The sequence below is a fragment of the Oryctolagus cuniculus genome, chromosome 5, assembly GCF_964237555.1.
Source record: "Oryctolagus cuniculus chromosome 5, mOryCun1.1, whole genome shotgun sequence".
In the NCBI taxonomy this organism is placed as follows: domain Eukaryota; kingdom Metazoa; phylum Chordata; class Mammalia; order Lagomorpha; family Leporidae; genus Oryctolagus; species Oryctolagus cuniculus.
The window spans coordinates 167056092-167070880 of record NC_091436.1 but is presented as its reverse complement, the minus strand read 5'-3'; the positions used below and the strand labels follow the sequence as shown (position 1 = coordinate 167070880).

At 56.2% G+C, this 14789-nt stretch overlaps 2 protein-coding genes across 8 annotated transcripts in view; one reads left to right on the top strand and one right to left on the bottom strand.

The window, feature by feature from the left end:
• The window catches only part of SERPINB9 (serpin family B member 9), a 220342-nt gene that overhangs the window by 63956 nt on the left and 141597 nt on the right, over positions 1–14789 (bottom strand). The window lies entirely within an intron of this gene.
• The window catches only part of NQO2 (N-ribosyldihydronicotinamide:quinone dehydrogenase 2), a 48140-nt gene continuing 38923 nt past the window's right edge, over positions 5573–14789 (top strand). For 2 of the 7 annotated variants that reach the window (XR_011388853.1, XM_051855922.2), the window contains exons 1-2: positions 6223–6577; positions 14268–14339. Coding sequence is in view for 5 of the 7 variants with exons in the window: in XM_051855922.2 (XP_051711882.2) it covers positions 14333–14339 (7 nt within the window). In the remaining 2 variants the exon portion in view is untranslated. Of the gene's footprint in view, positions 5635–6222; positions 6578–8621; positions 8821–8916; positions 9481–11553; positions 11688–14267; positions 14340–14789 lie in introns of those variants that run through there. The other 5 variants (XM_008274279.4, XM_002720966.5, XR_011388852.1 and 2 more) reach the window with 5 other exon arrangements.

Genomic DNA, 14789 nt, shown 5'->3' with positions numbered 1-14789 from the left:
CTGCACGCACCTGGGAGGCTCCTGGCTGCGGCCTGGCCCAGCCCTAGCAGTTGCAGCCACCTGGGGAGTAAATCAGTGATGGAATCTCTCTCTCCTCTCTCTGCAACTCTGCCTTTCAAATAAACAAATACATCTCTTTTTTTAAATAAAGATTTCTTTTATTTTCCTGAGTTACACAGAGAGAGACGGAGAGGCAGAGAGAGAGAGAGAGAAAGAGAGAGAGAGGTCTTCCATCCTATGGTTCACTCCCCAGATGGCCACAACGGTCGGAGCTGCGCCAATCCGAAGCCAGGAGCCACGAGCTTTTTCCGGGTCTCCCACGTGGGTGCAGGGGCCCAAGGACCTGGACCATCCTCCACTGCTTTCCCAGACTATAGCAGAGAGCTGGATCAGAAGAGGAGCAGCTGGGACTCGAACCGGCGCCCATATGGGCCGGTTCAGGCCAGGGTGTTAACCCACTGCACCACAGCACCAGCCCTCAAATACATCTTTTAAAAAGAAAGAAAGGGGCTGGCGCTGGGGCATAGAGGGTAAAGCTACCGCCTGCCCCCTTTGCCCGCTCCAATTCATTTACCCCAATTGTATTAGCTTCGGATTTATCCTCCTCTCTTCTCTGGCTCTCTCCCTCTGTAACTCTGCCTTTCAAATAAATAAAATGAACCTTTAAAAGCAAAACACATGACAGTACCAAATTTACAGAGCAGATACACAAAAGAAAATCTATCTTTATCATAACAGAAAACTAGCAAAACAAAAAGAAACAGTAAGAGAGGCATAAAGAAACAGAGAATATGTAAAACAACCAGTACGCAACCAACAAGATGAGTATTAATTTTGAATAGACATGGATTAAATTCCCCAGTCAAAAGGTATAGGTTGGATGACTACAAAAACAAACAAACAAACAAACAAAACACCAAGACCCAACTGTGAGTTGCCTACAAGAGACTCACTTCACAGGTAAAGATACACATCACATAGCAACTGAAAGAAGAGGGCTGAAAACTACACCATGCAAGTGGAAACCCCAAACTCTATCAGATAAAACAGGCTTTAAATCAAAAAGTGCAGAAAGAGACCACATATATATCTCACATATATTGATAAGAGGATCAAGAAAAATATACAAGACTCACACATTCATATGCACCCCAGACTACCCAAACATGTAAAGCAGATACGGTGCTGTTGACACTTAGAGAGCAAAGGAGGCAGTGTGGCCTCGCAGGAGCCAGGCCGTCCTTGCCCTCCTCCGCCCTTGCTGTACACGTCTCTTCGGCAGAGACACCTCAGAAGGCGTTGCGGTCTGCTCGTCTCTGCCTGCATTTGGCATAGACTGAACAAATGCTTCCAGAGGGCGCCTGTCAATCATTCTCGGCTCAGCATCCTCCTAGAGTGATGGCCCTAACGTGAAGTTGCTTATATAAAGTTATTTTATAACTTGTTTTCATAACCTAATGTGCTGATGGGCTTATGAGGGAACACTGAGTCAGGATGAAAGTAGCCAGGCTTGTGGTCTTATAAAATGTTTGTCTTTATTTTGTATGAAAGGCAGAGAGACACAAAGAGAGAGATCTGCCATCCATTAGTTCCCTCCCCAAATGCCTCCAACAGCTAGGGCTGGGCCAGGCCAAAGCCAGGACCCCAGAACGCAGTCTGGGTCTCCTGTGTGGGTGGCAGGAATCCAAGTACTGAAGCCATTGTCTGCTGCCTTCGCAGGGTGGGCATTAGCAGGAAGTTGGAACAGACACGGGCAGGTGGGACTCCAGCCAGGCACTGCGATATGTGGATGTCCCAAGGGGCATCTTCACTCCTGTGCCACACACACACACACACACACACACCCTGGTTTTTGACAATGACAATGGTATGAATATGCAGTGCTGGAGTTCACGTGACAAGGGCTGGTTAGTAACGACCCCTGGCAGCCCAGGCTGCAGAGACTCACGACGGAAGGTCGACAGTCACTCCTCCAGCAGCTGGGCCTCTGTTGTACACTTTTCCCCTCTTCTTTACTTAGGAGGATGTGAACAAGCCTCAGGCGCATTCTTGGTGCTGGCCTCCCGATGGCGAGTGTCGCTGTCGCTAGGGACCCAGGGTGGGGTCGGAAAGAGGAAGGAAGGTAGGCAGCAGGCACATCGTTGACACCTGATGCGGTGGTTGTCCTCGAGGCTTGTCAGCGCTGGACCCTCACCCATGGAAGGTCCCCCGGTGGCTGTCCAGGAAGCTGGGCTTGAGGTGGCCGCTACGCGGTTGCAGCACCAGGTGCTGAGTCAGATTTGGCCGAGGATAAGTCACCACCGTGAGAACGAAGAACTGCAGCTGAAACCGCTCTGCACCGCCGTGAGGGCCCTTGGACTTCCTCTCAGCACAGCCTGGGAAGGAACTCCGGGCTCCGGCCTTGCAAGTGCTGTGTCCACTCTGCTCCCTGCCCCTGCTCTGTTGCAAAGAGCTCAGTGCTTTTGGGGACTGGAGCCAAAGAACCCACTTTATTTTCTCCAATGTCTGAGTGGGAGCAGGGAGGCAGAGCAGAACTGGGAGTCAAATAAAGAACTGATGTGCCTCAAAAGCGATTCCGAGAGCTTGTGAAACGTTCGGGTGAAGCCATCCTGAGGACAGGTAGAGACAGAGACAGAGGTTGGGATACAGGTGCAGAATGAATCCAGGGAGGAATGCACTGGGGCCCCGGGGGGCTGAGGATCTGATGACAGAAGCCAGGAGCCGACCTGATAGCAACCAGTATTGTAAAAGGTGGCCAGGAAGAGTGCACACAGGGAGGGTTAGGAGGAGGAAGACTGAGGAGAAAGTGAACGAGGGAGACCCAGGTCAGTAGCATCCGCAGCTGATGTGAGAGGAAGGATGCCGCTGCCAGACCCTCCCCCCCCCCCCCCGTTAGTTACCCTAGGGACCGTGGTGGGGCTGAGCACTGAGCTGGGCATGGAAAGAGACAGGAGGGGGCTGGCGGCCTCTTACAGCGCCCCCTCCCCCAAATAATTAATTTATGTATTTGAAAGCACTACGGAGAGGCAGAGAGAGAGAGAGAGAGAGAGTCTTCCATCCACTGGTTCGCTCCACAAACGGCCGCAAACGGGCGCTTCCTTGGTCGTACTTCGTGCTCCCTTTGAAGAGGGATTCCCTTGATGGCCCACTTGGAGGTCGAAGAGGCTGTAATTCCAAAATGTGGGCTTTGTGTCGCAGACTGAACACAGAGGAGGGCAGGAGACGGGTGTGCTTGTGATTCCTCCTTGGTGGAGGGTGGGCAGGGCGTTTCCATTTGTTTTAAGATTTATTTATTTAGGGCAGGCGCCGTGGTGCAGCGGGTTAAGTTGCCTTCTGCAGCACCAGCAACCCATGTGGGCACCAGTTCGAGTCCCAGCGGCTGCACTTCTGATCCAGTTCCCTGCTAATACGCCTGGGAAAGCAGCAGAAGATGGCCCAAGTGCTTGGGCCCCTACACCTGTGTGGGAGACCCCAATGAAGCTCCTGACTCCTGGCTTCAGTCTGGCCCAGCTATGGCCTTTGTGGCCATTTGGGGAGTGAATCAGTGGATGGAGGATCTCTCTGTCCCTGCCTTTGGCTCTGCTCTCTGTACCTTTCAAATAAATGAATAAATAAATCTTATTTTAAAAGTAAAGGAATAAATAAATCTTTTCAGAAAAGATTTATTAGAAAGGTGCAGTTACAGAAAGAGAGAGAGAGAGATCTTCCATGCACTCCACTAGCCAATGCCCAGAACCACCGGGAGCCTGGAACACCATGCCGTCTCCCACGTGGGTGGCAGGAAGCCAAGTTCTTGATTCATCCTCTGCTGCCTCCCACAAGCATTGGAAGCTGAGGTAGGACTTGATCCTGGGCACTCCAATATGGCTTAACCTACTGCACCACAGCCCCCGGCCCCATTTTTATTCTTTATAAACGAAGGTGGGCAGTTTCACTTTCTCAGTGCCCACTGTCCTAGTCCATTTTCTGTTGCTATAACTGAAAACCTAATATGGGGTATTTTATAAAGAACAGAGGAGTGGCCATGTGGCAGAGTGGTTGTGTCACTACGGGATGCCTGCGTCCCACATCAGGGTCCTGGAGTCCTAGTTACTCCACTTCCCACCCAGCATCCGACTAGTACACACCCTGGGAGGCAGCAGGTGATGATTGGAGTGCCTGGGAGACCAGGACGGAGTGCCTGGGAGACCAGGATGGAGTGCCTGGCCTCTGGCTTTGGGCTGGCCCAACTCTGGCTATTGTAGGCATTTGGGAAGTGGACCAGTAGATGGAGGATTTCTCTATATGTCTCTTTCTGTCTCTCTGCCTTTCAAATAAAATAGAACAAACTCTAAGAAGAATAGGGATTTATGTGGCTCATGGTCCTGGAGGCAGGGAGGTCCCAGGTTGAAGTGCCACATCTGAGGAGCACTGTCTCCCTGGTTGGGGTGGGGGGTGGCTCTGGGAAACCCAGAGGAGCACACACTGAGAGGGACACATATGAAAGACAAGGAGCAAACTGGGCTTCGGAACAGGCCGGCTCTCGAGATAAGCCAGTAACTCATGAATCCATGCGTCCGTTCATGGCACAGCCCTAGTCACTGCTGCGAGCGTCCACCTGGCCCCACCTTTTTTTTTTTTTTTAACTATTTATTTACTTGAAAGGCAGAGGGAGGGAGGAGAGGGGAGAGAGAGAGAGAGAATATCCTCCATCTGCTGGTTCACTCCCCAAATGGCTGCACCTGGGACTGTCTGAAGCCAGGAGCTTCCTCCAGGTCTCCCACGTGGGTGCAGGGGCCCAAGCACTTGGGCCATCTGCCACTGCCTTTCCCAGGCACCTTAGCAGGGAGCTGGCTCAGAAGTGGGGCAGCTGGGACTCAAACTAGAGCACGTACAGATGCAATGCCAGCAGCACAGGCGGCGGCTTTTCCTCGCTACATCATGGCACCAGCCCCTGGCCCCACCTCCTAACACCCCACAGTGGGAAATAACTTCAGCCTGATTTTTAGCGAGGACATTCAGACTCCAGCACCAACCTAGCTGAAGTAGGATCCCTAGCTCCTAAGCAAGAAAGTGCCTGTCCAGTGAGCCCTACGGACAGAGCAAGTGGGCTGGGTGAGGGGCTGGAGCATCAGGTCACCCTCTGACTCCTGCACCCCAGAACACGTTCTCTTTCCCCGTAATACACTGGCTCTCCCACAATATCACGCCCTCTTACACCCTAATGCACACGCTCTCTCAATCCTGAACACACACCGTCTCGTACCCCCTACTGTCTTCTCCAAAGGCAACACGGGATCTTCACAGGGACTGCTGGGGTTCCCACACTCCCAGCTTTCCAAGCAAACGGACAACACAGTCCTTTCGCTCATTTGCAGGCTGTAGTAACTTCACTGGAGGCCCCAGCAGGCGTGGGTGAAGTGGGGACGCATCCGTCCCGAATACAGCTTTCTTTTCCTTTTCACATTCTGACTGAACAAAAGTGAACTGCTGGCCTTGTGACTCATTATAGAGTGTCAGTTCAATTCCACGGGTAGATAATGCTTGTTGGAAAATTCCAGAAACGCCTTGAGCTAGCCGGCTAGAGTTGCAGAGTAACCTGACCCGCCCCAGTCAGCAGGACGGCAGAGAAATGGTTGAGACTGCAGATCCCAGGTAAAGAGGGATAGGGAGGAAGCGTGGGCTCCTAGCGGAAACAGCCAGGCTTCTATCCAGCCGGGCGCCACCAAGCGGCCCTGGCGTGCCTGGACGGCCGCCTCCCCGGGCCCTTCCGTGATTGACACATGGCTGAAGCTGTGTCCCCAGTGTAAGGTTTGGTCTCCTTTCCTTTCTGGGAGAAGCTGGGAGTTCAGGCAGTAGCCTGCTTAGCCTGCCGCCTCCCCTGGCTACTCGCAGCCTGAGTAAACCTCTCTCCGTTTCTTTCACCCGAGTTCTTATCCTCGGAGTTACTGGATTCTCTCTCTTGGGTTGGACAGGGCACCAGTGACCCACTGGCCGTGCTGTGTCTGTTTCCTTCAGACTTGCACTGAGCAAGGAATGACACCAGGTGCTGGCAATGCGAAGCCTGAAGACCCCCGCGTGTGCTGGAATGGTGCTAAGTGCGAAGGCAGGGAACAGGAGAAGTAGCGGGGGGGGGGGGGGGGGTCAAGGACGCTGTCCCGGGGGCTCTGACAGCTGAGCCCAGGTCTGCAGAAGTTACGCTGAGGAGCTTTCTTTCATCATGCAGATAGTGGGAGCTGGGTAGCCACGTGGCAGAGCCACATCTTAGCAAGCCTGCTGTGCCACACTGCCACAGTGTGGACACGGGTGGGAGCGAGACCCAAGGCGAGGAGCACCAGGCCAGCAGCTGTAAAAAGGGAGAAGACACAGGACATGGGGATTGCTGGGAGAGAGTGTGAGGAGGGAGGAATCCCGCGTGACGCTTAGGGGACTGCCCTGCACCAGCTGGGACCACAAGCAAGACAGGGAGAACGGGGACGCTCCGTGTCTCCCCAGCCCCAGACTGGTCCCGGCGTGCGGTGCCTGCTGGCAGCGGACAGAGGAGGCGGGGTTCAAAGAGTTGGCCCGGGGCCCCTGGACAAGTGGAGGAAGCGACAGGGTGAGTCACCGAGGGTGGCCACGGGGTTCTGGGCAGAGCAGGGGGGCAGTTCCGGGAAGGGCTCTCATGGGCAGGCGGCTGAGCTAGACCGAGAGAGAGGACAGGGTCCGCACTAAAAGCAGCTGGGATCCCCGGGCCTCCCACGAGGCCCGCGCTGGGTGGCCGGGCCCCAGGCACAGCCCTAGCCTGAGCGAGAGCGCTGCAGCAAGACTGCGGGATCCCTCACCCACTCCGGGGGCGTCGTTTCCTCCCGCTAACCCCGTGGCGCTAGCCGCGCCCCGGGCCCGCCTGGCAGGAGCCGGCTGCTCTGAGGTCACCGCCCCACTGCGCCCAGCAGGTTTCACCGGGAGGAGGGGCTGCGACCCTGGGGATGAGGCTGGGGCTGTGTCTGGGGGCCGGCCTAGAAAGGGTCGCCGGGGGCCCAGGCCGGAGAGAGGAGGGCCAGGGGACGCCTAGTACCTGCCCAGGAGGCCGGGCTCCCAGTGTCTGCCACAGCGCCCTCTTGACTTGATTCAGCACTAGCCTCCGCCTGTAGTTCCGCTCGCTCCTCGGTTTCCAGTTTCCAGCAGAGGGGGCCGCCGCACTTGGCAGTCGCCGGGGAGCGCGCGGCGCGTCTTCCGCCGGGAACAGGAGCAGGGTCCGGCCCCGCGAGGAGCAGGGACCCGCGCTGCATCCGTGCACGCCCAGGTCCACGTACGTGCTGGGCCTGGCACTGTCCGCGGAAACCACCGCGAAGGCCACGCTCACGCACGTGGACCGGTCGTACCCGCCCAGGTCACAACGAGACGGGCGGCGTGCGTGGTCGGCGCTCAGCAAGTCCAGCAGCCCCGCGTTCTGCTGGCGCTCCAACGTTTGGTTAGATGTTGGAGACCCTACCCATACCCTAGAGCGCTTCTACAACGCATTCCCAAGTAAGCCCCAGATGTCAGTTCCCCGAGTGCAACCGCAACGTGGTTCACATTCTCCTAGATCTCAAAACCCTGCTCCGTGCGTCTTAAGAGGTTTGGGCTGGCCAGTCACTACAACTGTTCTCAAAGAAGTCAAGATCTAAATGATTGATAAGGCAGAATGATAGGGAGGGAGGGGCACCATCTTCCATCCGCTGGTTCACTCTCCGAGTGGCCACAACGGCAGGAGCTGGTCCGGCAGCGGCCAGGATGCTGGGAAGCCATCCCCTGTCCGGGGTGGGTGGCAGGGGCTGGTCCGGCAGCGGCCAGGATGCTGGGAAGCCATCCCCTGTCCGGGTGGGTGGCAGGGGTCCAAGCACTTGGCCATCACTGCCTTCTTGGGCCTGCTAACAGCTGGATGGGAAGTGGAGCAGCAGGAACGACCGCGCTGGCACACGGATGCCTGGCACGGGCAGCAGGCTCTCTCCCTGCGCGGCAGTGCCGGAGCCCATCTTCCTGGCAGCTCCCTCTGGGTCCCGGGCTGAGCGCCCTGGGGTGGGGTGCCGGGAGCACTCCCCCACTTCTGCACCCTGTGTCCTGGGCAGTGGTGCCCTCGTTCCGGTAGATGCACTTACACGGACACGTCGATCACAGCCACCTTCCTGTTCTTGGGGCTCGCTGAGCGCTCTCTGGGCACCCGCAGCGTCCCTGCTTGGACTCCCGCAGAGTGTGTCTTTAAAACGCTTTTTTCTGTTCTGAGGGATCTGCATGGGAAGGGCTCGGTTGCCTCCTGCAGCACCCTGTGCTAAGTACTCTACTATGGATCTTCAGTTTCAGCCGGACTCGTGGGCAAGGAGGAAGCGTCCAGTGCCGGCCTCCGCCGGGCCGGTTCTCCCTACAGGGAGTCCTGCACAACGCGGGGCAGGGCACAGGGTGCAGCCTGGGAGGGGCTAACGTCAGGGGCGGGGCGGGACCCAAGCGTGGGCGTGGGCGGGCGCCGGCGAGACAGCAGCCCGGGGGTGGGAGAATGGGCGGGGCCCGAGGACGGTGGAGGGGGGCGGGGCGCCGGCGAGACGGCTGCTCCGGGAGCAGGGTGTGGGCGGGGCGTGGGCAGAGACGTGGCCCTGGGGCGGGGTGTGGGCAGAGCGAGTGGGAGTGGCGTCCCCGAGGGCGGGGCAGAGCAAGTGGGCGTGGCGTCCCCGAGGGCGGGGCATGGGGCGCCGGCGGCCTCCGGTCCGCTAGAGCGCAGCCGCCGCGCCCCTATTCGCGGGGCCGGAACCCGGTTCGGAGTCCGAGCGCGTCTCCCGCGCGGGTCCTGTCGGCGGCTCCTCCCGTGGGGCGTGCGCTGGCTGGAGGGTGAGTGTCCCACGGGCGGGGGACCTGGGTTTTGGGGGGAAGATTCTTGCGATCGCGGGGCTTTAAGGTCTCGGGGCTCTTGACCTCCCAGCCAGACCGTGCACACGTGGGACCGTTTAGAAGCCGGCATGGCTCCGACCTCTTCCTGAGCGCCGCCGCTTGCTAGGCCCAGGCAGAGCCGGACGGAAGAGAAGGAAACAGGCGCTGGCGCTGTCCGCCTGTGATGGAAGCGGGGGCTGGCGCTGTCCGCCTGTGATGGAAGCGGGGGCTGGCGCTGTCCGCCTGTGACGCGAGGACACAGAGGAGCCCCGAATCCCTAGTGCAGCTGGGCCGCCGGAGCTGCCTGTTTATCAAGGACGCTGTAACAGCCTGAGGGAGAACAATTCCTCTTTCTGGAAAAGCCAGCGTCTAAACCTGGCGCCTCTGGGAGTCCCGGCTGGTGAGAGGCATGGAAAGGCACGGTGTTGAATCATGCACACTTCTGGCAGCACTCTGTACAGTTCTGGAAAACAATGGAAATGCCCTAAGTGCCCAGGAGTAGGGAAATGGGCACAAAAGGGCCTGCAGACAATGGTGTGGCCACACAGAGAAATGCTGTGTGGCCGTTAGAGTGACCGGCAGGCGGGGGGCCCTGCATCGACAGGACCAGGAAATAATAAGGTGAGCCCGGGGAGCGGTGGCTTCTGTGTGCTGATTAGGACGGACCCGTGTGTGCATCAGAAACAGCGGCAGCGCCCACGGACGCGCTGCCTGCAGGTCGGCCTCCACGGTGCTCTCCTTTCCTGTGGGCCTGGGTGCCTGCCTAGACTCCAGCAAAGGGGTCTTCCGGAGCTGTGGATGGGGGCTCGGGAGCAGCCGAGGCCCACAGGAAGAGCTCTGGACTCCCAGGGCTGGCTTGTGGTCTTTGCCGGCTTTTCTGTACTCTTTCGAGCAAGGCGCTCACTGCCTGGCCTCAGTTTCTTGCTCTGTGCCCCAGGGAGAACTGGATGAAGTGAGGAGTCAGGAGCTCATGCCTCTGGTGGCCAGGAATGGGACCGCAGTAGTCAGCTGGTCCAAGCCAGACAGCAGGGAGCGGAGAGACCTGGGGACCCTGGAGAATGCGGTGGCAGGAAGCCTTTCCGCCCAAACCAGGGTGCCTGGGCCCTCGCTCTGGGACTCTCAGGATGAGGTGTGTCCAGAGGCTGCAGTGACACTGGCGACCTTTTTCTTTTTAAAAAGATTTATTTTATTGATTTGAAAGAGTAGGGGGTGGGGAGAGAGAGATCTCCCAGCCAGTGGTTCACTCCCCAAATGGCCGCAACAGCCGAGCCAGGTCTCCCACGTGGGTGCAGGGGCCCAAGCACTTGGGCCATCTTCTACTGCTTTCCCAGGCCACAGCAGAGAGCTGGATCAGAAGTGGAGCAGCAGCCGGGTCTCGAACCGGCGCCCTCATGGGATGCCAGCACTGCAGCGGCGAAGTTACCTGCTATGCCTCAATGCTGGTCCCAACACTGATGACCTCTTTAAAAGGGAAGTCAAGTGGCCAGTGCTGTGGCATAGCAGAGAAAGCCACTGCCTGCAGTGTGGCATCCCATATGGGTGCCAGTTTGAGACCCGGCTGCTCCACTTCCACCCAGCTCTCTGCTAATGGCCTGGGAAAGCTGCAGAGGATGGCCCAGTGCTAGGGCCCCTGCACTCAAATGGAAGACCTGGATTAAGCTCCTGGCTCATGGCTTTGGCCTGGCCCAGCTGCAGCCATTTGGGGAATGAACCAGCAGGTGGACGATCTCTCTCTTTAACTCTTTCAGATAAATACATAAATATTAAAAAAAAAAAAAAAAGCCAAAGAGAAGTCAGTCACATTGTCCTGCTGCGCTGAGCGTAAAATCCTCCGTGCTGCCAGCTGAGAGCCGCCTCTTCAGCGCCCACGCACCCTCCTGACCACGTCTCCCACCACGCCGCTTTTGTTAAGCCACAGTCATCTTTCCGGCTGGTTCTTGAACTCTTCTGGGCAGTTCCCGCCGTAGGCCCTTACTTGCCGTTCCTCCTGCCTGGCCCTCTGTGCCCGCAGATCTTTGCCTGGCTGGTTCTGTATCACCATTCCTCGTCTTTGCCCAGGGACATCTTCCCGGACCACCGTCTAGCAGCAGGTGCACCCCTGCCATCTTCCCCGTGGAGTGCTTCACTCTCCCGCCACCATCACTGACTTGTCGCGGTCACTCAGCACACCCGGGACTGTTTGTTATCTTCCCCTCCACCCACACCTGGAGTTTAAAGTTCCTTTCTCGTCTGTCTTGTTCACCCCATGGCCGAACCACCTGGCCAGGGGCTGCTTCCACCTTTTGGCTCTTATGCACGCTGCAGCTGTGAACCAAGGGTTCTTTAGATTCTGCTTCCAGCTTTGTCGGGTGGCTACCTTAGTGGAATTGCTGACTTGCACAGTAACTTCATGTGTATTTTTTCAAGGCACCTCAACTGCGTTTCTTAGCAGGTGCGTCATTTTATGTCCCACCAGCGTGCAAAGGGGCCCAGTTTCTCCAAGTCCTTGCCAACCCTCCTTGTCACTTTCTGTGTTAGTAGTTGCTTTCCAAGAGGGTCTGAGGTGGTATCTCGTTGTTTCGTGCTGACGGCCATCTGTGAATCATCTTGGAGAAATGTCCGTGCCTGTCCTTTGCCCAATTTTGAGTCACATTTGTTCCCTGATGCAGAGGGGAGGGTGGTTACCGGAGCGAGTCTTGTGGGTTGTCTTCCTCAGCTTCGTATGGAAGGAAAAGGCCAAAAGAAGCAGACATTTTATTTGGTTGGCAAGCGACAGTGAAGCGTCCGAGAGGCCAGGCGGGGTGCCCAGAAGCGACACTGGCTTTCAGGAAGTGCACGGGGTTTTTCAGGTCTTGCTGTTTTTCGTTTTTTTATGGGGTCCTCCTATGGGGGTGCCTGTTGGACAGGGGTTCTTTTTTTTAAGTTTTTTTTTATTTATTTATTTTTGACAGGCAGAGTGGACAGTGAGAGAGAGAGACAGAGAGAAAGGTCTTCCTTTTTGCCGTTGGTTCACCCTCCAATGGCCGCCGCGGCCGGTGCACCGCGCTGATCCGATGGCAGGAGCCAGGTACTTCTCCTGGTCACCCATGGGGTGCAGGGCCAAAGCACTTGGGCCATCCTCCACTGCACTCCCTGGCCACAGCAGAGAGCTGGCCTGGAAGAGGGGCAACCGGGACAGAATCTGGCGTCCCCACCGGGACTAGAACCCAGTGTGCCAGCACCGAAAGGCGGAGGATTAGCCTAGTGAGCCACGACGCCAGCTTTGGACAGGGGTTCTATATAATGTATGCCCATTGGCTTCCGGCTCATGAAGATAGTGGAGGTCCCTTGGAGACAGCCTGGCCCCCTCATCTGCCAGTTCTGAGTGGAAGGGTGCAGCTAACTTGGTTAAAACCACAGGCTCACACAGACAGGACGGGGGAGGGGCAGGAGCCTAGCAGGTCTTGAAGCACGCTGTGGCCAGCGCCTTGCGACTCCTGGAGTGAAGCCCGTCTCTTGGCTGTGGCCAGCCAGGGCTGCGGACACAGGCCTTCCTCCTGCCTCAGGCCGGCTGGGGAGAACTGGCATTTGCAGAGTGCTGGCACGTGCCGACCACCAGGCACACACCACCGTGGCCCCGACTGCCGGGGATGGATGTGTGGGCACACGCAGGTGCAGGGGCTCGGGACAGGAGCCACAGGCACAAAAGCAGAGCCGGAATCTGGCCCAGGCCCTCAGAGGCGGATGTCTCCGCTGGCCTAGGGAACGTTTGAGAGCTCTGGTGGAGGGGTCTAAACCCAGCCCCCATACTTTTGGGTCAGGAAAGAGGCGGGTGGGGGCTCACTGCTACCCCTGCCCTTCAGCTGCTCCGCTGCCTTTGTTAGCCAGTGGGACAACCCCGGAAGCCAGGAAGGCCGAGAAGGCACAGCTTCTGCCTCCTACCCACACTGACTTCCTGGGTCTGCCTTCATGGAAGGGTCTGAGGTCACTTTGGGAAAAAAAAAAAAAAAAAAAAAAAAGGAAGAAAAGAAAGAAAAAATATACATAGGGGCCAGTGCTGTGGCGTAGCGGGTAAAGCCACCGCCTACAGTGCTGGCATCCCATATGGCGCCAGTTTGAGTCCCAGCTGCTCCTCTTCTGATCCAGCTCTCTGCTATGGAAGTGCATAGCCCATGTGCTTGGCCCCTGCATCTGCGTGGGAGATCCAGAACAAGCTCCTGGCTCCTGGCTCTAGATTGGTGCAGCTCCAGCCATTGTGGCCATCTGGGAAGTGAACCAGTGGATGGAAGACCTCTCTCTCTCTCTCTCTCTCTACCTCTCTCTGCCTCGTCCTCTTTGTAACTCTGCCTTTTAAATAAATAAATAAGTCAATATGTTATATATATATATATATATATATGAACTGTGGCGTAGTAGGTTGTCTCCGCCTTTGATGCCAGCATCCAATATGGGCACCAGTTTGTGTCCAGGCTACTCCTCTTCTGTTCCAGCTCTCTGCTAATAGCCTGGGAGGGCAGTAGAGGACGGCCCATGTGCCTGAGCCCCTGCACCTGTGTGGGAGACCAGAAGAAGCTTGTGGCTTTGGATCAGCCCAGCTCCTACCATTGTGGCCAGCGGATGGAAGACCTCTCTCTCTCTCTTTTTTTTATTTGATAGGTAGGGTTAGAGAGAGAGAGAGAGAGAGAGAGAGAGAGAGAAAGGTCTTCCTTCCATTGGTTCACTCCCCTAATAGCCGCTATGGCCAACGCTGCGCCCATCTGAAGCCAGGAGCCAGGTACCTCCTCCCAGTCTCCCATGCAGGTGCAGGGATCCAAGCACTTGGGCCATCCTCCGCTGCCCTCCTGGGCCACAGCAGAGAGCTGGACTGGAAGAGGAGCAACTGGGACAGAATACGGCACCCCAATCGGGACTAGAACCCTGGGTGCCAGCACTGCAGGCGGAGGATTAGCCAAATGAGCCACAGTGCCGGCCAACCTCTCTTTCTCTGTCTGTAACTGTCTCAAATAAATAAATCTTTAAAAACTATATATAAATATATATATCAATTTTGACATACTGCAAAATCTAAATCATCAAGGATTCCATGCCTCTTTTGAGAAGCCTTTTTTCCCCTTAATTTTTACTTATTTATTTTTATTCGTTTGAAAGACACACACAGACACACACATACAGGGACAGACACAGAGAGAGCTACCTGCTTACTCACTCCCCAAATTCCCACAGTGGCGTGGACTGGGCCAGCCTGAAGCCAGGCGGCTGGAACTCCATCCAGGTGTCTCACCTGTACTTAAGCCATCACCTGATGCCTCCCAGGGTGTATATTCGCGGGAGGCTGGAATCTGGCGTAGACCTGGGACTGGAGTCCACGCATATCATCTTCACCAAGCAGAGGCGAGGCCTAGACTCAGCACATTCTTCCCTGCCTCTCCCACTCTTGTTGTCTTTAACAGATTGCTGGGTTCCCAGAAGAGGGCAGCTGCCTGGAACACAGAGAAGGAACACATCTCCCCACGCCATGGCAGGTAAGGACTCCTTATGGGAGAGGCGGGCTTTAAACTGGAAGTGGGATCCTATGCTGTTCACTATGAACAGTCCATACAGCAGGGACAGACTTGTGTGAACCCCATTTTGTTTCTAAGATGGGCCTCTGTCTGCAGTTACCTTGTTTTGTCTTTCTTGTTTTGTCTATTTCTACCTGCACCCAGAATCTAAATCCCTTAGAGTGAGGGGCCAGGCCTCACTGGCCTTGGCTGTGCCTCCAGTCCCCAAAATCATCCCTGGGACATAGTAGGCACACACAAAAAAATAGTCTCCAAGTTACACCCTGGGGAGCTGTGGGTGGAAATTGAGTTTGATTCCATCTTTAGTTTTGCATCTGCTTATCATGCTGGTGGACACACACACACAATTTTGTTTAAATGTATCCTTTTCTGTTTTTTTTTTTATTTTTTGTCTCTTTTTGCTTGTTTGAT